Source organism: Piliocolobus tephrosceles, chromosome 12, assembly GCF_002776525.5.
Source record: "Piliocolobus tephrosceles isolate RC106 chromosome 12, ASM277652v3, whole genome shotgun sequence".
Lineage (NCBI taxonomy): Eukaryota > Metazoa > Chordata > Mammalia > Primates > Cercopithecidae > Piliocolobus > Piliocolobus tephrosceles.
Genome location: NC_045445.1, coordinates 111,846,616 through 111,873,801, shown reverse-complemented (window position 1 = coordinate 111,873,801; position 27,186 = coordinate 111,846,616). Strand labels below are relative to the sequence as shown.

The 27,186-nt window shown below is 34.6% G+C and overlaps 1 protein-coding gene across 1 annotated transcript in view; it reads left to right on the top strand.

The window, feature by feature from the left end:
* Positions 1-27,186, top strand: part of CFAP47 (cilia and flagella associated protein 47) — a 409,569-nt gene that overhangs the window by 240,121 nt on the left and 142,262 nt on the right. The window contains 4 exon segments of the mRNA XM_031936608.1: positions 17,484-17,680; positions 18,612-18,755; positions 19,364-19,537; positions 22,841-22,952. Of these exon segments, the coding sequence (XP_031792468.1) occupies positions 17,484-17,680; positions 18,612-18,755; positions 19,364-19,537; positions 22,841-22,952 (627 nt within the window).

Here is a 27,186-nt window from a genome sequence, read left to right as displayed (position 1 = left end):
AGGTGGAAGACCATGTCTGTTAAAGAGAAAGGAAAATTTGAAGACATGGCAAAGGCAGACAAGGCCTGTTAGGAAAGAGAGATGAAAATATGTCCCTATTAAGGGGGAGACAAAAAAGAATTTCAAGGATCTCAATGCACCTAAGATGCCTCCTTCAGCCTATTTTCTGTTCTGTTCTGAGTATCGCCCAAAAATCAAAGGAGAACCTCCATCCAGTCCACTAGGGATATTGCAAAGAAACTGGGAGGGATGTGGAATAACACCGATGCAGATGACAAGCAGCCTTATGAAAAGAAGGCTGCGAAGCTGAAGAAAAAATACAAAAAGGATATTGCTGCATATTAACCTAAAGGAAAGCCTGATGCAGCAAAAAAGGGAGTTGTAAAGGCTGAAAAAAGTAAGAAAAAGAAGGAAGAGGAGGAAGATGAAGAAGATGAGGATCGGGGGAGGAGGAGGAGGAGGAGGAGGAAGAAGAAGAAGAAGAAAAAGAAGAAGTAGAAGAAGAAGAAGAAGAAGAAGAGGAGGAAGAGGAAGAGGAAGAAGTTGGTTCTACTGTAGTTTGTTTTTTTTTTTCCTTGTTTATAAAGCATTTAATCCCCTTGTACACAACTCCCTCCTCTTAAAGAAAAAAAATTGAAATGTAAGGCTGTGTAACATTTGTTTTTTAACTGTACAGTGTCTTTTCTTGTGTGTGTATAGTTAACACACTACTGAATGTGTCTTTAGAAAGTCCTGTTCTGGTGGTATTTTCAATAGCCACTAACCTTGCCTAGTAGAATATGGGGGTTGTAAATTGGCATGGAAATTTATATCAGGTTCTCGTTAGTGCACAGCACAAATTAGTTATATATGGGGATGGTAGTTTTTTCTTCTTCAATTGTCTGTGATGCATCTAACACGAAATAATTGCTCTGTTAACTGAATATCACTCTAATTGCAAAAAAGAAACAGTCGCAGCTGTTTTGTTGACATTCTGAATGCTTCTAAGTAAATACAATTTTTGAAATAAAAAAATCAATTGATGATAGATACACAGTTTATTTCTGTATTCTTTATTTTATCCCATTGGTCTTCATGTCTGTCCTCATGCCAGTCCCAAACTGGTCTAATTACTATTGCTTTGTAGTAAGTTTTGAAATCAGAAAGTGTGCGTCCTGCAATATTTTTCTTTTTAACAAGATTATTTTGCTTATTCCAGACCCTTCCCAACTGCTTATGGATTTTAGAATCTGCTTGTTGATCTCTGGCCTTCTGATAAGTATTGCATGGATTCTGTAGATCAATTTGGGGAAGATTGTTATCTTAACAATATTGTCTTGAATCAGAAATTTGGAATGATTTTTTTTTTATTTCTTTAGAAATTCTTTATCTTTTCAATGGGTTTTATATTTCTCAGAGTATAAGTTTTACACTTTTTAAAATATATTCCTATTTTATTCTTTTTGATAATATCTTAAAAGCAATTGCTTTCTTAATTTCATACTAAATTATTCATTGCAAATATACAGAAACACAATATTTTTGTATGTTGAAAGTATATCAGGGATAAGCAGAGCAAGATGGCAGAATACAAGGCTCCATTGATCATCCCCTCTGCAAGGACACCAATTTAAAAACTATACACAGCCAGGAGCAGTGGCTCATCATGCTTGTAATCCAAGCACTTTGGGAGGCTAAGGTGGGCAGATTGCTTGAGACCAGGAGTTCGAGACTAGCCTGGCCAACATGGCAAAACCCCGACTCTACTAAAAACACAAAAATTAGATGGTCATGGTGGCACAAGCCTGTGATCCCAGCTACTCGGGAGGCTGAAACACGAGAATTGCTTGAACCTGGGAGGCAGAGGGTGCAATGAGCCAGGATCATGCCACTGCATCGAAAGTAAGGTATTGAAACCTCCAACTATTATTATTATATATTATTATTTAAAAGCCTATTTCTCTCTTTAATTCTGTCAGTGTGTGTTTTATATATTTGAGGATTACATTTTATGGTCATATATGTTTCTAATTGCTGTATCTTCTTAAATAATGGAATCTTTCATCATTTTATAATGATGTTCTTTGGCTCTTTTAACATTTTTTGACTTAAAGTCCATTTGTAATTGCAGTATAGCCACTCCAGCTCACTTTTGGTTATTGTTTGCCAGTGGTCACCAACTCTGGATGTACATCAGTGGTACCTGGGTACCTGCAACAAAATACATATTCCAGGCCCAACTCTAGGCCTACTGAATTATTCTCAGGTTAGAAGTAGTCTAGGAACCTATATTATCAAAATTCTCCCTGCCCAGATCACTTGTGTAGTTAATCCTTGTATTAGAATAAACTGGGGAACCACCACTTGCACAGCCTAATGCCACCATGGTACAACATCTCCATTTGTAAAAGGGAGAATGTTAGGCCCAGGAAATTTAAGTGTCTTCACAGACTATGTAGGAGATCACATCAAGTCTCCTGAGTAAGCATTCAAGTCTGCTAAGTAATTAGAGTAGGTATACTGAGTAAGCCTGCTAAGTCTTCCTCTATTCTGTTTCCATTATGTTATGCTGCACAAAATGTGAAGTAACAATGCTGTTTATTCTTACTCTAGTAATTATCTTAGTTTGAGTCCCCTAGAAAATAAAACCTTAAGCAATAATTAAATACAAATACTTTACTTGGGAGATGCAAATTCAGGGCACTGAGGGTGGAAAAATAAAAATAGAAACAAGGAAGGGAAGGATGGGAGGTAAAGCAATGTATGATACATGAGCTGTTGCCTCAGTATCCGTAACTTACCTCTGTGAATACAATCATGCATGGCTTAACAAAGGGGATACATACTGAGAAATGCTTTGTTAGGTGGTTTCGTCTTTGTATGAACATCACAGTGTACTTACACAAACTTAGATGGTATAGCCTACTAATCATCTAGGCTGTATGGTACAACCTATTGCTCTGAGGCTACAAACCTGCACAACAAGTTAATGTACCAAATACTGTAAGCAGTTGTAACATTATGCTAAGTATTTGTGTAGCTAAACATATCTAAACCTAGAAAAGGTACAGTACAAATGGGGTATAAAATATTTTAAAAAAGATATACCTGTACCGGGCACTTACCATGTATGGAACTTATAGGACTGGAAATTGCTCTAGGTGAGTCAGTGAATGAGTGGTGGGTGAATGCGAAGTCCTAGAAGATTACTGTCCATTCCTGTAGACTTTATAAACACTGTATACTTAGGCTGCACTAAATTTATTTTTAAAAATTTTATATAATAATAAATTAATCTTGGCTTACTATAACTTTTTTGCCTTATAAACTTCTTAATATTTTTAAACTTGTTGACTCTTGTAATAAAACTTAGCTAAAATATATATAGCTGTACAAAAATGTTTTCTTTCTTTATATCCTTATTCTATAAACTTTTTTATTTTAAACTTTATTTATTTATTTTACTTCTTAAACTTCTTTATTAAAAACTAAGACACAAGCACACACATTACCCTAGGCCTACACAGAGTCAGGATCATCAATATCACTATCTTCTACCTCCACATCTTGTCCCACACTGGAAGGTCTTTAGGAATAATAGCATGCATGGAGCTGTCATCTCCTATAATAACTATAATAACAATATTTTATTCTGGAATACCTCCTGAAGTAACTGCCTGAGACTATTTTACAGTTAATTTTTTTTTTCAAATAAGTAGAAGTACACCCTAAAATAACAAGAAAAAGTATAGTATAATAAATACATAAATCAGCAACACAGTCTGGTCATTATTTGCCACGGCAAATAAATTCTGGTAATTCATTACCATAAAGTTTTATGAACTGTACATAATTGTACGTGCTAAGCTTTTATACCACTGGCAGCTCAGTAGGTTTGTTTACACCAGCATCACCATATAATATGCATTGCAGCAGGACATTACGGCGTCACTAGGCAATAGGAATTCTTCCTCTCCATTATAATCTTACGGGACCACCATCATATAGGCACCCAGTGGTTGACCAGATAGTGCATGACTGTATATGCATCAGATTGCTCAGCAGGTGTCTCTGCAAAGTACCCTTGAGCAATCAATGTGAGAGAGAAAAGAAAAGGAATTTTATCTGCCTCTTTACCTCCTTGTCTCCTGTTCCTGTTTCCTAAACTTTACACCATGGCCCTAGCATTTAAGGCAGCATTCTCTAGCTAAGGTGTCAAATACCACGCTCTGCCAAGGCAAAAGGAGCCTGAAACTGAGCATGGGGGCAGGTCTGCTTGGTTGTAAAGCAGCAGTCAAGGGGTTGGCTCTATTGCTTCTGATGCAAGATATAGGTCACCCCCAAGCAGACGAACCTGGAAAAAAGACAAGTGGCTGAGGTTGATGGAGGTGGTGGCAGCAAAGGAATTGGAGGAAGCACATAAAACAACTGGAGGAAGCACATAAAATGTATCACACACAGAAATGTTGTCTGGTGGGATTCAATCAGAGTGGTGGCAGAAATATTAAAGGGAAATATTAGGGAAAGTTATAGGGAGTAGTCACAAACCTTTTGGAAGGCCGAAAGGTTACATAGCTTGTAACAATTGAACAGGCTGAAGGCAGCCGATGCTTACCTTAGAGCATTAGGTCATAGGGTAAATACTAGGACAACAGAGGCTTCCCCAGTTGAAGCCTCTGTTGAGCCAGATGGCCCTCTCCAGGGGAGGTCAACTAGAGATATTGCCCCCTAATGATATTTAACTTTAGACCACGGTACCTGAGCTTTAATCATTCTGAGGACTACTCTCTTAACCATGTTAATTATCCACAAGTGTGTTGACTCAGAGTTTCTGTTGTTAATTGTATACGAAATAAATGCCTGGAATGTGAGCCGCTCAGGGCTGGCTGCAGTGACAAACCTCTCTTGGTGTGCAGGCGGCTGGACGCTCAGCAGGACTGGCAAAATAGAATATCTGTGTATCAGTGTACGTTTTATTCATCCGTCATCAGGGCAGACCCCCGCAGCTAATGCCCTCTTGTGAGAAGCAATTGTTATTTTAAAGAATTCTACTAGTTACATTGTCAGTAGCATTAAATGTAGAAAATTTCTGATTTCTTTCCCTTCCCCCTACCATCCCTGTTGATATGTTCCATCCCAGGTCCTGAGCCAGTTTCTATCTCAGGAGTGGGATCCAGAGGCCCATCTGTGCTGACCACCAGTCTCCCATGTCATACTTACAGTCTAGTGAGTACCAGTCTGATGCTGGATCTGTTAGCCCTGCCTCCTCATTTACATTGTAACCACCCAGTGGGTTCTCCCTGCCTGCTGCCTAGACAGAGCCAGTTTATCCAAACCGGGGAATTGTAATAGAGATTGAGTTTAATTTATGCAGAGCTGGCTGTATGGGAGACTCAAGTTTTATTATTACTCAAATCAGTCTCCCCAAGAATTCAAGGATCAGAGTTTTTAAGGATAATCTGTCAGGTAGGGGCTGGAGAAGTAGGGATTGCTTATTGGTCAGGTCGGAGATGAAATCACAGGGGGTCAAAGCCATCCTCTTGCACTAAGTCGGTTCCTGGGTGGAGGCCACAAGACCAGATGAGCCAGTTTATCATCTGGCTTGTGGCAACTGATCCATCCAGGATACAGGGTCTACAAAATATCTCAAGCACTGATCTTGGACTTTACAATAGTGATGTTATCCCCAGGAGCAATTTGGGGAGGTTCAGACTCTTGCAGCCTCAGGTTGCATGACTCCTAAACCATAATTTCTAATGTTTTGTCTAATGTGTTAGTTCTGTAAAGGCAGTCTCGTCCCCCACCAGGTGGGAAGGGGGATTTGTTTGGGGAAAGAGCTGTTACCATCTTTGTTTCAAAGTTAAACTATAAACTAAGTTCCTCCCAAAGTTATTTTGGCTCATGCCCAGGAGTAAACAATGATGGCTTGGAGGTTAGAAGCAAGATGGACTCCGTTAGATAAGATTTCTTTCACTATCATTATTTTCTCATTTATAATTTTTGCAAAGGTGGTTTCTGCATGATCAATCTTTGCGATACATTTATTCCTGTCATGTCTGTCCCAGCACTCAGGCATAGGTTTCTACTTTATTTCTTAAAAGCCTAGTTTGTTTCTGCCAGCTCCCTCCCTGGGCACTGGTACACTCTTCCTGCCATCCATCATTGTTCTGGATAGCCCTAGACCCCTTACACAGGAATCTTTCCCTCAACTTGGGATCCTGGGTCTTTAAATGTGGAATTGGCTTCTTTTATACCAGCCTTACCCATTTCTTCTTTTCTCTGTGCAACTTGCCTTATTTTAAGCTTGCTTCTTACTTTAGATAAACCCTGTGATAACTGTTAACTTGATAGATATGCCTTTCTCCTGCTGCCCTCCCATACCTATCTTCTCATAGTCAGAGTCTGTACTTTGTTTAATTGCAAATATATGTCCTGTGTACTTTGTTTAGTTACAAATATATGTCCTACTAACATTTTGGTTTTCTGCCCAGTCCAAATTCTTTCCTCCTACTCTGCATGCACCAAACTACAATGACACTTGATTGTGTTCTCTGTTATTTTTAAAAAATACACTTTAAGTCAAATAATGTAACATAACGAATTCAACATAATTGTAATATCCAAGAATGTGTATATTCTTTGTCCTTATAGTTTTAATATATTTTCAGTTTGATAAATGACTCACTTTGCCTTTCATTGCTTTATATTTATAGACATAGAGCTGACAAGTAAAAAAAAAATGTGAACTTTAAAAACGTTGCTTGTTCTTTCTGTTAGGTCTTCAGTGGTAAACATATGCTCTACAATTATATATTTAGGGAGGCATTTAATCAGAAATTTCAGTAGTCTTTTCCATTATTTTAAGTCCTAGAGAACATGCTGATTATTGGCTTGCTAGCAGCTCATTCATACTAATTTGCACACTTAGTAAATCAGTCTGCAAGAACTTAAAAATAAACTCTGTTCAAAACAGATTTTATATTTAATACAGGACAATTAGAGAATGTTTATGGTATTCAGAAATGAAAATTCAGAATACAAAGTTAATTTGCTGTCAGCAATCCCTTGCTTCTTTCCGTATGGAGGGGTTAATTAGAAAGTGAAATCTTACGTCAGTTGTTTTCTTTGGGTAATTTTGTCTTCTTAGACAATTATAGAAAACTTGCTGTTTAAAATGCTATCAAGCTAGAAATCCTTGATAGGTCCCCTTCTAATTTTTCATTAAATGACCCATGAAGGCCTACGGAAATCCAAAAATTCAACAGCAGCCAGTCATTTATATGTATCCTATGAGGAATTTCCAAAAATTACCACAACTGTAGGGGATTATGTGGAGGGACATCACCCTGTCAGTAATGTATAGAATTTCACATGAAGATCTGGTAGTACTGGTGGCAGAGATGGGAAGAGTCTAAGTGAGTTGTGGTGCATTTTGTTGATGAAAAAGCCAAACTCTGTGAAATATTTGAAGAGGTTTATTCTGAGCCAGTGTAAGTGATCATAGACTGGAGAACAATCTCAGGAGGTCTTGAGAAAGTGCCCGAGATAGTCGAGTTACAGTTTGGTTTTATACATTTTAGGGAGACAAGTTACAGGGAAAGACATAAGGCAGTACACGTAACGTATACATTGGTTTGGCCTAGAAAAGCCAAACATCTCAATGTGAGGATAGGGAGGGCTTATTACAGTTATAGAAGGATTCAAAGGTATTTTCATTGGCAATTGGGTTAAAGAGTTAAGCTAAAGACTTGCAGTCCTGGAAAGAAATGCTTGAGTTAAGATAAATGGAGTTGTGGAAGCCAAGGTTCTTGTTATGTAAATGAGGCCTCCAGATAGCAAGCATCAGAGAGAATAGATGCTAAATGTCTTTTTTTCAGGCCTTAGAAGATATCAGATGCTTAATCTCTCCTAGATCAGGAAAGGCCTAGATGCATTAATGAAGATTCTCTACAGATACAAAATTGCTCCCACAAAAGACAGCTTTGCAGGGCCATTTCAAAATATGTCAAAGACATGTATTTGGGGGTAAAATGATTTTATTTCATTCAGGGTTTGTTATTTGCCATGTGATACTATACCAGAGTCAGTTTGGAATTTGTTATCTTATTGACACAAAGAGTCTGTTTCATCAGTCTTATGATACCTATTTTCATCTTAATGATGGTCAGTTGTGTCTAAACTCCAAAAGGGAAAGGATATAGCAAAGCGTGTCCAACTTCCCTTTCCATTATGGCTGGTAATTCAATGTTTCAGGTTTCCCTTGGCCCAGAGGGGGTCCGTTCAGTTGCCTAAGAGGTTGGGATTATATTTCTGGTTGTAATATTATTGGTGGGACAAGAGTTTATTGTGAAAGGAAACTAAATCGTGAGGTCCCAAAATCACTATGCTGAAGGGAAAAGTCAAGCTGGGAACTGCTTAAGGCAAACCTGCCTCTCATTCTATTCAAAGTAACTCCTCTGCTCACTGAGATAAATGCATATCTAATTGCCTCCTTTGGAGAGGCTAATCAGAAACTCAGAAAAATACAACCATTTGTCTCTTATCTACCTATGACCTAGACGCCCCCTCCCCGCCTCGAGTTGTCCCACCTTCACCCACCTTTTCAGACTGAACCAATGCACATCTTACACATATTGATTGATGTCTCATGTCTCCCTAAAATGTATAAAACCAAGTTGTGCCCCTACCACCTTGAGCACATGTTGTCAGGACCTCTTGAGACCATGTCACATCACAGGCGTGCATCCTCAACCTTGGCAAAATAAACTTTCTGAATTAACTGAGACCTGTCTCAGATTTTCAGGGTTCACATTATTGATTGTAGGTTGAGTAACCAACATGGAAATCCAAAATTTGAATGCTCCAAAACTCCAAATGCTCAAAATCAGAAACATTTTGATCACCAACATGGTGCCACAGGTGGAAAATTTCACATTTGATCTCATATTAAGTCACAGTCAAAAGTCAGTCAAAACTTGTTTCATGAACAAAATTTCTTAAAATACCATGTAAAATTACCTTCAGGCTATGTGTATAATGTGTATATGAAGCATAAATGAATTTCCTGTTTAGACTTGGGTCCTATCCCTAAGTTATCTCATTATGCATATGCGTGTATTCCAAAATCTGAAAAATTCTGAAATCTAAAATACTTCTGGCCCCAGGCATTTCAGATAAGGAATACTCAACCTGTTAACAGGAAGATATATATATATATATATATATATATATATATATATATATATATATATATATCCTGTTTTTTATATGTATACCTACATATGTATATGTTATATATATTTTTTTAAGATGTAAATTTTTCTTTAGATCATTACAAAACTGCCAGGGCATGAAAAACCAACCAAACAAGTACCCCACCTACATTTAATAGGTAGATGCTTGTTTGATACAGGAAATGGGCCCAAGGGCTGCATATTGAGTTACCTCCATAGTTAGAACTAAGAGATTGCTGTAAAGTAAATATGGAATGAGGTCCTCTACAAGTGACCACCTAAATCAGATACATTTCTTATCTTACTAGGAGCAAATGAGAATAAGGAAAAGCAGAAACAAAATGTCTACAATACCAGAAAACAATAGAAGAATACCTAAATTTACGCATAGATAGATAGGTCATAGTGAAACCATAGAATAGCAAAGATAAGATCAATTCCAAAAAGCAATGACAGAAAAAAGGCAGATTATTTTTAAAGGAACAAAAGTTATACTGAAGGCAGAATTACCAACAGTAACATTAGAAACCAAAAGACAATAGCATTATAGTACTGATGAAAATTAACTGCCAGTCTAGAATTTTATATCCTTGTGAACTATCACTCATGAGTAAAGATGAAATAAAAACATTTGTAATTCAACAATGAACTTGAGACCATTTAAAACTTAGAGATTTTGGTAAAAGAACAAGCATAAGCCCTCTTATTGGTGAAGGAAATTGAATTCAGAAGAGAGAATTGGGATCCAAGAATAATGGTTACTAAAATAATCAGTAAATGTGGGTAACTCCCATGAGGATTTGACTGTAGAAATAATAATAAGAATAAATAATTCAGGTGTTACCAAAACAAAGTGAGCTCAATTACTAGACAACAACTTTATAAGGAAGGATTTGCCATTATAGGCATGTAAAGTTCTTACATTTTAGAGACCAGGGTTGAATTACTGTAAGATATTTTTATGTGAAATATAGATGTTGAATATTTGGGGCAATGAAAAGTATAGGTATAGAATGTGTAATTTCTAAACCAGTAGAGGCATAAATGAAAATAAACAAAACTTGATAAATTCAATAGAATTCAAGAATAGAAAAGAACAAAATAAAATGGGATAAAGTGTGGCACAAAATGAAATGTTAAAATAAACACAAATATATCATTAATTATAATAAATATAAACAGACTAAACTATAAAAGGTAATATTTAAATGTAGCTTTATACTGTTTATAAAATTTCCTGGTAAAATATCAAAAAACCTATACCAGGTGTTTACTAATCATAAAATAGCTGGCATAGATATATTAATATTAAAACAAGTAGACTTTGTGGTAAATAAATGTATTACTTAATTTAAAAAGGGAAACGTCCAACTTAGAGAAGAAACTTTGAAATTATTTATACCTAAACACATATTCTCAAAATGTATAAAGCCAAAATTAATTAATGTAAAAAGAGAAATGAACAAATTCTAAATTACAGTGGAAGATCTTATTAGACCTCTCTCAATAATTGGCAGATCAAGCAGACAGAAGGTTAATAAAGCCCTACTAGACTTAAACAACAAAATTAATAAGTGTTCCTATAGCTCTTAAGGCTAGCTTGGCTTTGCTGGTAATGATTGGCCATCCTTGCCATTTACATACTACAGCACTGTGGTATCTGTCTATGACCTTCTTTCCCTGTGCTTTAGGGTACCTGGGAGAATGTGCACTTACAACTTTTCAGTAAAATCATTCAGGGAACTGCATACCAGTCTGCTCTTGTGGCAGATACTTATAAACTTCATGGGAAGGCAAGTCCAGTGCTCTCAGGCATTTGAGGTTGGTCAGGTAAAAAGGGTCATATGACATTCTTTTAGCATTCCAAATACTTTTCGTTTTCCTTCCTCAATTCCTACTTCCCCTCTCCTTTAGATTTATCCTCCTTTTTTCTTCTTTTCTTGCTTTCTTTCCTTTTCCTTTCCCCCCCTCTTCCTATCACTCTTTGTCTTTTACCCCCTAAGTATTATATTATTTTAAATCTCCCTGGTGATAGAAAAGGAAAAGTAGTTCAACCTCTTTTTAAATAATAAAATCAATTTTAACCAATATTTTAAAAATTGAATTTGTCAATACTAAGTATAGGTTTTTATTATTTTAAATTATTATTTTATTGAATATTATAATAAGTATAACAATTTAAGCAGCTAGTCCATTTTAGAATTTTTTTTTTTTCTGAGTGGACCATATTAAACAAAATTTCTACTAATACAAATTTTTTACAAAATAAAGACTGTCAATTTTTTAACTGCTGAATTCTCTCTTTAATGTCTATGGCTACATTTCATATTTTTATTAAAGAGGAAACAGTAATGAGCAGTTGTTAGCACACAATCAATCACTTACTTTTCCAGAGTATTTGTGATTCAGATACTCATGTGCCTACCAAAATATAATAAAATAACTAAAATGGGAAAAAGTTCACTGTACTTGTGATATGGTTTGGATCTGTGTCCCTGCTCAAATCTCATTTTAAATTGTAATCACCATATTGGAAGTGGGAACTAGTAGGAGGTGATTAGATCTTAGGGGTGGTTTCACATGAATGGTTTAGCACCATACTCTTGATGCTGTACGCAGGATAGTGAGTGAGTTCTAGCGAGGTCTAGTTGTTTAAAAGTGTATAGTACCTCCTCCCACTCTCTTCTCTTACTCGTGTTCCTGCCATGTAAGATACCTACTCCTGCTTTGTCTTCTGCCATGATTGTAAGTTTCCTGAGTCCTCCCCAGAAACCAAGCAGATACTTCCACGCTTCCTTTGTAGCTTGCAGAACCATAAGCAAATTAAACTGTTTTTTTACTTAAATAAATTTCCTAGTCTCAGGTATTTCTTTATAGCAATGCGAGAATGGCCTAAGAGAGCAGGTAAGTTAGTCTTTTGACTTATACAATAGAAAAAAAGCCTACATTAAGAGTTTTTAGTAGTGGGTGGCAGTGTGATTAACAAATAGGCCAAAAAATTCTCTAAAATATAATTATTCATGTTTTCTTATAATAAATATTATACAATTATGTATGTACATGTAGTAAATATAATCATTCTTGATTATTCATTTTCTGAATTAAAAGCTCTGACTACTGTTTGTTAATAATATACCAAAAACAACTATAGAAGGCAGTGTTCAACTTACTATATTACTTAATCTCTTCCATATGTTTGATGTGTTTTTATACAATTATGACCTATTAAGGCACAAACAAGTCTAATAAATTAGTTAATCAAATTATATTCTATGAAGCCCCAGAATTCTTCTGAAGTGCTTTGGCTTATCTATAGTGAGGCCATGGTAGTAAATGGGGACTTCCAGCTCCTCATTCTACTTCAACCAGATCTCCAGTTTCCTTTGTTTTATATGTTAATTCCATTTTAAATATTGTTCATACACAGTACATCTAAGCCAGAAAATAAAATTTTTTGAAAGCTATTAATCAAATCCCACTCATTGAAAGAGATTAAGAAGTTTGGAGGAGTGTGCGGGTTGATTAACTACTTACTAGGTACTATACCCACTACCTGGGTCCAATATACCCATGTAAAAATTCAACACATGTAACTCCCTGTATCTAAAATAAAAGCTAAAATTTAAAAAATTATAAAGTTAAAAATTGTTTAAAAAATCGATGTTCTTAAATAGTTGGAGGATATTAAAATAATGCTTATATCTTAGCTTTCACAACTATTTTTAGATGGCTTTCAGTTTTAAAATCACATGCCAAAAATATCTGGGAGGGACTACCTTGTATCCATGGGGAGAAATAAACCCTTTTCTGGTATTAAAAATATATGGAGTAAATTTAGAAAATAAACTTGTGGTTGAAAAATGAAAGGAAAATAAAAAAAGAAGTTGAGTTTGTAAAAAACCTTAAGTTGTTTGCTTAAGGTCTCACAATGTAGAATTGGAACCAAAACTGAAAAAAGAGGGTTTTTAACTCTCAGTTGATTTTATCTTTTTCAGGTCACAAGTTTTATACATGTATCTTTCTCTGCAGTTAGTGCATTGTAGATTATTACAGTAAAAGCCCAAGTTGATCATATCTGCCTATACACAGGTTTTGTATAGTCTCCCTTTCCTCATTGACCTGGTTGTGGCCACGTGACTTGCTTTGGACAAAGGATCATTTAGGAATGGGAAAGTGGCAGACATTTGATAGCTTCTTTTACATTAGTCTCTTTTTTGCTGCTGGTAATTCTTATGTACTCTATGAAAAACAATTGGGCTCATCTCATATAGGATTAGAGTGCTCAAGGACAGAATTCCCAGCTGAGATCCAAAGGCCACAGTCAATACCCAGGATATATACAGGTCAAAATATCCAGGTAGTACCATGTGGAGATGATAAGCTGTCCCAAATGAGCTCAGGCCACAGAATTATGAGCAAATGAACGGTTGTTGCTTTAAATCACTAAGTTTTTGGGTAGTTTGTTATGCAGTTGTTGCTGAACAAAACAATGGTATTGATTTTTTGTTCCAACTATGACCTATTCTAGGATCCGAACATAGTATATTTTTATGGGTTATTTGAAAAACTGTAGATAACACTGATTTCTTACAATAACCAAAGTTAAATGAAGTGATGTAGTCTTTACTTCAAGAAATTCTTTCTTTATGTTTCTTTATTTTCTTCAGTAATTGTAATTTTTCAGTAAATTTACATATATTCAGTTATCTTTAAATATAGAATCCTGACAGTTGCCACACGTGTAAAGAAAAGATACAGGTTAACTACATCTGAGTTGAGTAGGGATGGAAGGGACAGATCCAGATAGTCCCTAACATTTGTTATGCCCAAGTCGAGAGTTCAAATGGAAACCCACATAACATATGTCTAAATTTTAAAAACTTATTAATCAAACTAACACATTTCAAAACAGAATACATTCTATTATTCTATGTAAAATGCATTTTAACAAATCTAACTTTATAAGAACCTTGAAGACCAAGTTTGAATTTAGAGTTTTTGGACTCCTCAGAGTTTTGCACTAGAAAATGACAGCACAGGGTAGCTGGGTGCTATTCAGGTGCCCACACCATTCTCTTCTGTCTTTCAACTCTAACATGCACTCTAATGGTTCTTATGTTTAAACATGTGAATATGTCAGCCCACACACTTACTCTTGGTCCATACCCTCCTAATAATGACCTCTTAGTTACTGCACAGGTCTAGGAGTCCTCTACCAGGAGGACTGACCTAGGGAAGAGTCTCGTGAAAGCACTGTAAACAGGATCAAGGAACTATGGATTGTGAATTACAATGTCTCATGAACTTGAACCATGGGTAGGGCTGGGATCCATATAGATCTGTCCCATTGGGCCCATGTATTTCTTGCATGTGCAGAGAGGCAATGCCGGAGGAGGATCAGAGTAAGGCCCTAGAAAGCATGAGACCAGGACAGGAACCTCTGTATCCTAGGATTTGGGGCATGTGTTAAGCTGGGTAATTCCAACAGCAGACCCTGAGATCTGGTCTTGAGAGCAAGTAGTTTGAGAGGTGATCTCAAAGCATAGGTAGGGGAGTGGGAGACTGCAAAGAGAAGAAACCAATTCCGGGGGTTTTAATTAACAAGTTATCATTGCAGGCAATTGGGGCTCAGTCCCACTGGGGGCCTCTGGAAGTTGGTGTCAAATTCACCTCAGAGTTCTTCTAACCAAAGGGCAAGAAAACGGGTTTTTTTATTCGTTTGTTATTTACCAATTTTGATCAATTTTTGGTTTGGTACTGCTCCTGCAGGCTTTTACTACCCCTTCTGGATTATCTATGTGAGAACTGAGTACCATTCTTTGTTTAGAGAGAACTTTCTAAGGAGGAAGTCACAGGTATCGATAAATCCATGCCCTTTAAGGCATACTTAAAGGGGACATGTCAAGGCATGGACAGCATTTGCTACAGTCCAGAATTGGAAATAAGTTTAAGAAAACATGTCCCATTATGATATGACGGTACAATGTGTCCAGTAAAATTTCCAAATTTCTGAAGATCAAAATGGTTTCTACCTCTGCTAGTTTACATCTGACAGGGACCCAAATACTGTCAAATAAATATCTTAACCCAGAAGTTTTTAAATCTCTTATTTATAATATATATCACCCCTACTTATGTTTGTGATACAACTTAATAAAATTGTTTTGGATATTTAAAAATGAACCAGATATTGATTTATAAATACATCATCAAAATTAAAACTATAATTTCCACAAATTCCACTATTATAATGGGTTTCCTTTTGGATTTGTAAGGGAGAGGGGGCTGACATTGTGTAGTCCTTAAGGTCCTTGCTCATAAACATTTCATGAGTTGGAAAATGTACACTTAAGAATGTCTTTGGCTTTAACTTTCAGACTCAGCAATCATTAGTAAATGAACATCTTTTTGGAAACAGAAATGTATAACATAAAGCTTTCGACAGAAATTTTATACTTGAACTTGTGCGTTGCAATGATTGTGTAGCATTAAAGAGCTAGAAGTTTTTTATCTTTGATGAAAACAATAGATATTCTGCAATTCTCAAAATTTTCTGAACAGTTTAATTCTCATTTAAGTAAAATAAATCTAAACTAATAGAATTCTATTTAAATTACATATTCTAAATATTTTTATTTCATTCTCTTCATCCAAGAAAAACAAATAAGCTGTCTTTATGCCTGTTATTAAAACAACAAATAATTTTCCGTGCTGATTTGTTCTATTGAGATTGCCACAACCCAAATACCTCTCTCAGGATAAAACTAATTGATTAACAACAGATAATAAAATGTGCCTAAAGTCCTTTTTGCCAAGAAAAAAATGTATTCTAAAACTAGGTTTATACTTGACTAGGATGGAACAAAAATAACATTCTGAGAGCCTTTGAGAGTAACTGTTTTTTCCTCAGACCAGCTGATGCTCTTGGACTTGTTGGATGTAATACAAATTTCAAATGTTATCCATTATCAGCATATTTTAATATGTACTATTAAATGTAACATACATTATATATACTGTATTACATATAGCAACATAGACATGGAATATATGCTATATAATATTCAATTAATGTAAGGTATAATATATAACATTACATAATGTATACTTTATAACACACACACATAAACTCTTGTTTGATAAAGGATTTAGGGTAGTTAATGTTCTTGTATATAATGCTCTTGCGTATAAATGTTCTTGCATATCTTGGCATATAAATTTCATTGTATTTGAAAACAACGTGCCACCTTTCACATTTGAAGTGTTCACTGCAAAAGAATTAAAATTATAGCCATTTAATGTCATAATATGTGTCTGGTCCATTGATTGATATGCTTGATTTGTTTTCTTGGTTTCAGAGAACTTCCTTCCACAGAATTAAGCATCAGACGTTTTTAAAATCATTTGTTGTTCGTTGACTATTTAAATATTTTGGCATTAACCATGAAATTTGTATTATGTTCTTATACTGCATTCTACTTTCGGGTTGCCAAATTTTTATAACTATTTTCGCACTTTATGGAAGCTAAGAAAATGGTGACCTTCAGAGAAAAAGTGGTGTTGCCCGAAAGGAAAGAATGAGACTAGATAGCTCACCTAGCATAGGAAGTAAAATTAGCTATTAACTTAAGATAAATATTATAACAGGGTGTTATGAGAAGTGTTAATTACACATGCCCGTTTCTGGTTCCATTGGTTATTAACTATGAAAAAATTATTTCTATCTGCTAGCCAAGTTGCAAATTATTTTGATTGCTGTGAGACAGAGCACCTCTAAGTCGTAGAAATGTGGCAGACAGTAAAGCCCATCTAATATTGCATATATTTCCTTATATCTCAGCCCCCTTTCAATTAGGTAGAGTCACATAGCTGGGTCTTGCCAGTTAAATGTAATGTGCATATTGATTTTGAGCTGAAAACTGAAAAGTCCTTGAGCAAACTTCCAGCCATTCCTTTTCCCCTGACCTCTCAGCCAAAGAACAGAGATGTTTGTTATGGTACAACTGCAAGATGGTAGTATCTTTCACAGTAGGGAGTCCTGAGTGACTTTGAGGAGCAGACTGTTCTCTGACCAGTACAGTATTTATACTCTAATTGATAAATAAGCTTGCATGGTAAGCCCTGGAGACTTAGAGGTAGTGTGTTATCCCAGTGAAACCTATTTTAGGTTATGCAGTACAATTTAATATAATAATATTAAATATTGCTTACCAAGATGAATTTTAGGTTTTATATGATTTTAAATGAACTGTTTTAAAATTATTTTGATAGCTTCAGATGGATCTGTACCACTTCCTTTGCAATTTCTTCCTCTCCATCCTGGACGCTACCCTTGTAAAATTTTATTGAAATCAAGGTATGATGTGCGTGCCTATTATGTTGAAGGTATTGTGAATGAAGAACAACCAGAGGCCACATTTGAGTTTGAAACACCAGCATTTGAAGCCCTTACTCAGAATATTCCAGTAGTATGTATAAACTTTTTTGGTACCTTTCTTTATTCATATTGCCACTGTGTCAAAGTCCTCCAGATGTCTCATCTTGAACTATTACAAATTTCTGATTGTCTTATCTGCTGTCAATTATTTCTTCATATTTATGTCAGAATCTCTTCCTAAATATAAATGTTACTCTGTTACTCATCTCATCAATCACTTCTGCTGGATCTTTTTGCTTAAAACAATTAACTCCAATGTCCTTAATGTATCACTAAATTCCTTCTTGCTTCACAAAGCAGAGTTATGGACTCTCAGGTCACTCTACTCTAATTTCTGTTGTGATCTAATACTTGGTTAAGATGGGTCATAGGCACTGAGAACAACGATTGGCTGTAGCTTGGCTACTTATTAGCCAGAGTGACAATATAGAGTAAAAGAAGGTAAGGTAATTGTAAAGAAGTTTGGCTTTTTAGAGGGATAAATTGCCTTTTTTGGTTTATTTGTTTGTCTAATTATTAAAGACATGACAAAAGTCAATCTGAAGCACAAAATTTTGTTCTGATGAGATATATAATCTTTGCTATGTGAGCAATCTACCAGTTAGAATACCTGTTATTACCTCGAATTAGGAGTAAAGTGTGTCCTCTAAGGCCATTTTATCATTTTACTGGCAATTAGTAAGTGAGACAAAGGGAAATTTCTTTAGATATTAAATAATCCTTTGATAGATCAATTAGGCAATGCTCTTATGTGACATAGAAAGAACATATAGTCATCATTATGCCTTATGTTTACATTTTTGATATTTATTCTTAACAAATATGACTTTCCAATGGTGATTCCTAGGAAATACAATTAAAAATACAATATATAATGTTATAAAAAACACTAAGAATTCATATGTAATTCAATTTCATCAATATCATGCCTCTAATATTTTTATACCTTTTTCATGCTTTAGAAAAATCAAACAAATGATAAATGTACATTTCAAGTTACTATAGAAGGAGAATGGTTTTATGGACCTCTTGATTTACATGTTGGACCAGGTGAAATTGTGCAGTATCCTCTCACATTCAAACCTATTTTTGAATGTGTCATTACGGTATGAACTCATTGATATTTTCCCCAGTATTAATTAATAGTATCATTAGTCAGTAAACTAATGTATGACATTAGTCTTTTAATTGATAGTACAACTTCTTAGCAGAAAAGTTAATATTTTCCATGTATTTGACTATTTTTACTTAAAACTTTAATACATGTTTTAATGTGAAGCATAAACATCATGAACATAACAATATTTTTGTCTGTGAATACTAGCATTCAAATTAATTTTATACAGCATGCTGAACAAAGTAAGATAATTACTTTTCCTTCCTGTTCATTAAAGAAATTGGTATATCAGAAAATACTTTCTTAAGACAATATTTCTTTTACATGGAAGTAGACATGCATATAATTGCTGTGTATGAGAATGCCTATATACATTCTGTAAGTTAGAGAGGATAATGAGAAATAAATGACTTTTCACCAGAAATTTGTCTTTATGTGTTCGGTAGAAGCATTTATTTGTGTATTGAAAAAGTCAATGGCTAACACCTCTCTACAAGCTCATTTTATTAACCAGACACAAGATTAATAAGATAGCAGAGGTTGTTTAACATTTAACTATGACTCCTATAGACCTGAAATTTGTCTGGTTTCTCATAGGGTAAACTTATTCTACAAAATGAAGTAGATGGTATGGAGCACATCTTTGACATAAAAGGGGTTGGAAAAAAACCTTCAGCCTTGGAACACATTACTGTGGAATGTCAAGTGGGGAATGTGACACAAAAACATATAACATTGCCTAATTTGACAAATACTGCCCTAACATTTAAGGTAAGCATTTATTTTTAGTGTGAAAGTGTTTTCTTCTGAATATGGTGAATCACATGAACTATAATAATTACAAACAATTTTTTAAACATTTAGTTCTACTTAATCAGATGAAGCAATGTCACAAAAGATGTTTACAATCCTATTATTAGTCCAACAGCTTTTAAATATCATTTCAAGTATAAAGTTGAATTAGGATGAAATAAGTCTTATATTTATATAACTATGAAGCACATTAAAATCTTATTTGAGTCATGCGCTTTTCATTGAAAAAATTGTACATGATAATGAAAGGTGTTTTCAAAAATATTTACAAACATCTTTTAAAATTTTAATGTGAAATCTGTAGGCAAAACAAAATTTCAGAAGTGTAGCCTATCATTTACCAGTGTGAATAATAGTGGAAATACTAAGGAATGCATAATTGTTTACATCCTTTCACTTAATTATTTTTTGTTTTAGTTTTTTTTTTTTTTTTTGGTCTGTTGCTCAAGTTGGAGGGCAGTGGTATGATCTTGGCTCACTGCAACCTCCACCTCCTGGGTTCAAGTGAATCTTGTGTCTCAGCCTCCCAAGTAGCTGGGATTATAGGCATGTGCCACCACACCCAGCTACTTTTTATATTTTTTGTAGAGATGGGGTTCCACCATGTTGGCCAGGCTGGAATCAAACTCCTGGCCTCAAGTTATCCACCCACCTTCGCCTCCCAAAGTGCTTGGATTACAGGCATGAGCCACTGTGCCTGGCCTATATCATTATTTTTTTATGAAGCATTATACTCTTCCATCCTCACTTGGTTCGTTTAAACCAATCTTTAAATAACATTTTCCACTCACTCCTACAATTATCTACAAATAGTTATTTGCTTAATAGGATCCTCAAAAGAAGCTTCAAATGTCTACCTAGTATAGGTGCCTGAATTCAGTTTTAGAGGGGACTACAGAAGTTTGTAAATTCTCTGGGTTTTCTCTTTGCTTTTTTGGTAACCCTGATAAATATGTGCCTTAGTTTTCCTCTTCTTTCTTTGCTAGATTGTAAATGAAATTAATATTCTAAAGGAAACTCTTATCTTTTCACGTCTGGCTGAAATTTTTCAGTGCCATCTCTTACCTTCAAAATCAAAACCTAGTCCTTTGCCCATTTTTTTATAGAGATATCTGGATTTTAATGTCTTTTTTTTCTGTTGAGTTGTGTTTTCCTTATATTTTATGATATGGTTTGGCTGTGTCCCCACCCAGATCTCATCTTGAATTGTAGCTCCCATAATTCCCATGGTCATGGGTGGGACCTGGTGGGAGGTAATTGAATCATGTGGGCTGGTTTTTCCCACACTGTCCTTGTGATAATGAATAAGTCTCATGAGATCTGATGGTTTTATAAAGGGAAGTTCCCCTGCACATGTTCTCTCTGGCTTACCACCATGTAAGACGTATCTGTTACTTTTCACCATGATAGTGAGGCCTCCCCAGCTACATGGAAGTGTGTGTCCATTAAAAAGATTTTTCTTTATAAATTACCCAGTCTTGGGTGTGTCTTTATCAGCAGCATGAAAATAGACTAATACATTTTAACTATTATCCTCATATCACCTATGTAATTTGCAAATATTTTGCCCATTCCTCAGGTTGCCTTTCATTTCATTGATTATTTCCTTTGCTGTGACCTCTGTGAACTCAAGACCAGTAACATGTGAAGTTTGACACTGTTGACCTACCTTCTTAATGCGATTCACCCTTTATTTTATATTATTCTACATTTCTTGTTTCCTTGACATTAATTCCTTAACATTGGATTATCAAGTGATAATCAAACCTTGATTATTACTTATCTGGTCCTTTTATTCCTCTAATCTTCTGATTTCAAGTTTCATGCATCAAAAGCATCCTTATTTCTGTATGTGGATAAAGGAAAACTCTTTTAAACAGTTGGTGAGAGTGTAAATTAGTACAGCCATTATGATAAACATTATGAAGTTTCTTCCAAAAATTAAAAATATAACTATCATATGATTCTGTAATTCCACTGCTGGGTATATATTGAAAAGAGTTGAAATCTCTACGTCAAAAAAATTATCTGCATTTTCATGTTCATTGCGGCATTATTCACAATAGCCAAGATATGGACTGAACCTGTGTCCATCAACAAATGAATGGATAAAGAAAATGTGATAAATACACAATGAAATACTATTCAGTCTTAAAACAGAAGGAAATCCTGTCATTTGTGACATGGATGAACCTGGAGCCCATTATGTTGAGTAAAGTAAGCCAGGCACAGATAAACAAATACTGCATGATTTCAATTATATGTGGAATCTAAAGAAGTTCAGTTCATGGAAGTGGAGAGTAGAATGGTGGTTATCAGGGGCTGATGAGGGGAGTTGTTGGAGAGATGTAAATCAAAGGACACAAAATTTCAGTTAGATAGAAGAAATAAGTTGAAGAGAATTATTAGATCTAGTGTACAACATGGTTATGATAATTATAACAACGTATTCTTGAAAAGAGCTGAGAGAATAGATTTTTTTTGTTCACCACAAAAATAATAACTATGTGAGATAATGCATAGATTAATTAGTTTGATTTAGCCATTTCACAATGTATACATATACCAAAACATCATGTTGTAATTATAAATATATGTAATTTCTCATCCATTAAGAGTATGAAAAAGTTTTCAAAAGTATGCTAAATAAAAAAGTCAGTGATAAAAGTCCACATCATACTGTCTAATTTCATTACTAATAATTGTTCATATTAGGCTCATATGTAGAGACACAAAGTAGATTAGTGTTTCCCTGAGCAGTGGGGAGTAGGAAGATATAAGCACTCAGGAAACTGAAAGTTGGGTTTAGCCAAGGTGTGGTCAAATGCTGCTTAAATATTTTTTGTTTGTTTTATTAATACTGATGTAGAAATTTATTGAAACGTTTCATCTCTTTTGTATATCAAACTGCCTAAAGACAATTGTGCATGGTCGATGAGAGCTATTCAGACTTTCTAAGCATCAATGATCTTGATATAAGTAGTAACAGAATATAAGCATTATTTGTTTTATAAGAGTAATTTCCTTTGTTCCATTTTTAAATAGTTTTGTTCTTAGATTTCTCTTCTACTGGATGTAGAATTTTTGTCTTGCTGTTTTTTAAAAAAGTGAATAATTTTATTGGGAGTATTTAAATTAAATTTCATTTTGTTCCATGCTTTAACTTGTTACAGTAATTTCATGTAGTGTAATGTACTAAAGCATAGAAAAATATTTTATGTTGATACTATATAATTCTTGTTTTTGAATTATCTTTTATAGGTAACTGCAGATCTTCCGATAGTGTGGGGAAATCCACAAATTACCGTATACCCTTATAAAGAAATTCTATACCTGATTAATGTGTGCCCTTGGAAACGTGGTATATTGAAAGGTATAAAATCCATTAATAAAATATTAGTCATTTTCCTACTACACTAGGATGGAAATATGATGAGACAAAATAGAAATGCAATTTGTATTTCCTCTTTCTATTAAATGACTCAGAAGAAAATTTAGTTTTACATTTCAGTCATTAGCTTTCTAAATAATCAGGTCTTTGATGCATACATTTTATGTCTAGTGCTGTATTATCTTGGCCATTTCTTCAAACTTATTTGTGGAACAAATTTCTATAAATGAAAATATTTAATTAAGGGTATTTACATTTAAAATGTGATAAATACTTTCAAATAGTTATACCCGTGTATCAACCCAATGACATTTTAAGAGAATGTTTATTTACAGGACTGGATATCATAAAAACATTCACATGCAAATTTACTTGATATATGGAAAATAAGTGAAAGGTTTGATATATGTGAATTTTTTTTCCTTTATCTTCCCTTGTCTGCAATAAAGTATTTATTTATGCAGATTTCCCCAATGGTCCCTGAACAGAACTACTTACATGAGAATAGGAGGGAGAGGTGTTCCTGTTACTTTTTGAAGGGAGAGGAGTAAGAAGTGATAGAAGAGTAATAGCTAGTACTGAGGGATTGTGATTCATCAAAGGAATAAGTTGTCCTATTTGAGAGAAAATTAAATTCCCTATGGTAGTTGGATACTGTTGAGGAAATTATGATAATGTAGGTAAGTGGATACAACTTTAGAAGTGTAGAAAGCATATACATATACACATATTCTTTCTACACTTATATGTGTAGTGGTGTCTACTGCTCCTTGGATGTACTAGCCTCTTATCCCTGCTTACCTCAACAAAGTGTTTGAGGGAAGGGTTTATATCTGGTATAGAAGTGATAGAGAGCTGCTGCAAAGAAGAAAGTGCAGAGAGCATACTGGATGCCTATGCTATTAAAAAGCAGAAGGGAAATTTCAGAGTGCCAACCACAATGATCCAATTATTACCACTGTAATAGAATTTATGTAGGAGGAAACAGCTGCCCATCCCTACTCCGTGCTTCCAGTGTGCTTAACCTCAAATGCCAACACAGCAAAAATTGTTAGCATCTTCTGAAATCTGCCCCTTGTTTTTGAGATGTTTGGATTTATAAACCCCATTAATAAGTCCTCATTTGATGGGTAGATTTGAGCTATAATGTCTCTAGTCCAAATATTTCAGTAAAGTAACATATTTTACTATTTTTTAGGTAATCCATAAGAAGTGAATTGATTTAAAGAAATTCAAATTTTAGTTTTCATTTTAATCCTCACTGACAGTCCTAGTAGTTGGTATAGTTTCCTTAATTTTAGAGTTTTAACTAGTCTTTCATAAAAGGCAGCAAGTCATTCAGAATTGGCGTAATTAGTTTCGATAAAACATAGTCAATTTCAATGTCCTGTTCTATAGAAAGCAGTGAGTTCTACTACTTCTGAGAAGAAACACATAAGAAACCACAAACAGTGAAACATCATTGAATTTGGAATGTTTATAACTACCACAAAGCCCCTGGTCTGTGAATCAAACTCTTAAAGTTATTGGAATAGACTTACGAAAAATTAAATAATTAGATTTGGCAAGCCTTTCCTTTCTGTAATCTTTTCTGTTGTTGTTGTAGCAGCTTTTGTGACACCACAATATTTCAATACACATTTTTACTATTCAGATATGGACTATTAACATGTTGGTTTGAAAGAATTTAGAACGTATTTGGTGAAGTTAAATGCAGCTCAGGATACATAGTTAAGTGAGGATGAATTAAGTTAATGTTTCTGGCTATACAAACCATTTTACAGGATTCATAATTTTGAAAAATATTTACAAGATGTGATCACATTAGCTCTTCCCAGGGCCGTGCCTTAGAGTTAAATTAATTGTCCCATTATGCTTTGGAAAAAAACAGCCTGTAAAAGGGAGCTTAGCTCTAATTTTTGTTGATATTACTATTGGAAGACTTAAACTATAGATTAAACAGTATAAATACAATTGCTTCCGAAGAGCTGCTAACTAATCTGAAGTGATATAAAGAAAACTAGATTATAAAAATTCCACACACATGAGAATTTTCCTGCTTTTGCTGGTTAAAGAACTCTCTCCATGTATGTGTGCATGCATGTGTACACACATGTGTGTATGTATCAGATACTTTTTAAAAATTTTGTGTTCATTTTCAATTCTGTTCTTGATTATATAATAATCGTTTAATAAAGACCTATAATTTGGAAAGCCTTAATAAACACAGTAGTTATGAACAAAGCTGACATTCAACTAATTGTGCTTGGCTTATTGAAATATTGTAACAACTGATCTTTTCTTATATGTTGGGATTAATATTTCCTTCCATCAGGCTCCCCAATGCTATGATTAAACTTTAGATATATCAAAGCATACCTTGATTGAGATGATTTATGGATACCAATTTCCACCACCAGATGTGAATTCTTGGGAAGAAGGAGCTACATGATATTCATATTTAGATATAGTGGTAATATTCAAAATAATTAACAAACCTCTATCCCAACACTGACCAACCAGAAAGGATACCTGATCTAGGTCCTGAGGCATCCTGATATTTTATGTGTTAACACTTGAGTAGCTGCTAAATTGCTGGGAGGTTCCAAGAGTTCTGGGTGAGGGGCTGTGGTGTCTGGACTGGCAAAAGTTATTTGACAGTGGAGTTCAAACAACTGAATATTTGCCAACATATAAGAAAAGATCAGTTGTTACAATATTTCAATAATTATTTACATTTTTGTAAGTCTATTCCAATAACTTTAAGAGTTTGATTCACAGACCAGGGGCTTTGTGGTAGTTATAAACATTCCGAATTCACCGATGTTTCACAGTTTGTGGTTTCTTATGTTTATTCTCAGAAGTAGTAGAACTCACTGCTTTCTATAGAACAGGAAATTGAAATTGACTATGTTTTATCAAAACTAATTATGCCAATTCTGAATGACTTCCTGCCTTTTACGAAAGACTAGTTAAAACTCTAAAATTAAGGAAAATATACCAACTACTAGGATGCAATATGAAATACATCATGGAGAATGGGATATCCATTCTCCCAAGCATCTATTATTTGTGTTACAAACAATCCAATTACAATCTTTTAGTTATTTTAAACTGTACAATTAAGTTATAATTATCTATTGTCACCCTGTTGTGCTATCAGATAGTAGGTCTTATTCATTTCTTCTATTTTATTGTACCAATTAACCATTCCTACCTCCCACTAACCCCCCACTACCCTTCCCAGCCTCTGGTAACCATCCTTCTATTCTTTATCACCATAAATTCAATTGTTTTGATTTTTAGATCCACAAATAAGTAAGAAAATGCAATGTTTGTCTTTCTGTGCCTGGCTTATTTCACTTAACATAACGATCTCCAGTTGTATATATGTTATTACAAATGACAGGATCTCATTCTTTTTTATGGCTAAATCATACTCCATTGTGTATATGTACACGTTTTCTTTATGTATTCATCTGTTGATGTACACTTAGGTTGCTTCCAAATCTTAAATATTGTGAACAGTGCTGCAGCAAACATGGGGGTATAGCTATCTCTTTGATATATTGATTTCCTTTCTTTGCGGTATATACTCAGCGGTGGGATTACTGGATCATATGGTATATCTATTTTTCATTTTTTAAGGAACCTCTAAACTGTTCTTCACAATGGTTGTACTAATTTATATTCCCAACAGTATATGAGGGTTCCCCTTTCTCCACATCCTCGCCAGCATTTGTTATTGCCTGCCTTTTGAATATAAGCCATGTTGCCCGGAGTGAGATGATATCTCATTGTAGTTTTGATTTGCATTTCTCTGATGATCAGTAATGTTGAGAACCTTTTTACATGCCTGTTTGCCATTTATATGTCTTTTGAGATATATTTATTCAAATATTTCTCCCATTTTTATCAGATTATTAGTTTTTTTATAGAGGTGTTTGAGCTCCTTATATATTCTGGTCATTAATCCCTTGTCTGATGTGTAGTTTGCAAATGTGTTCTCCCATTCTGTGAGTTGTCACTTCACTTTGTTGATAAGTTTCTTTTACTGTGCAGAATATTTTTAATTTGCCATTGTCTTCTGGCCTATAAAATTTCCACTGAAATGTCTGCTGTCAGACACATAGGAGCTCCATTGTATGTTATTTGTTTCTTTTCTCCTGCTGCTTTTAGGATCCTTCCTTTATCCTTGACCTTTGGGAGTTTGATT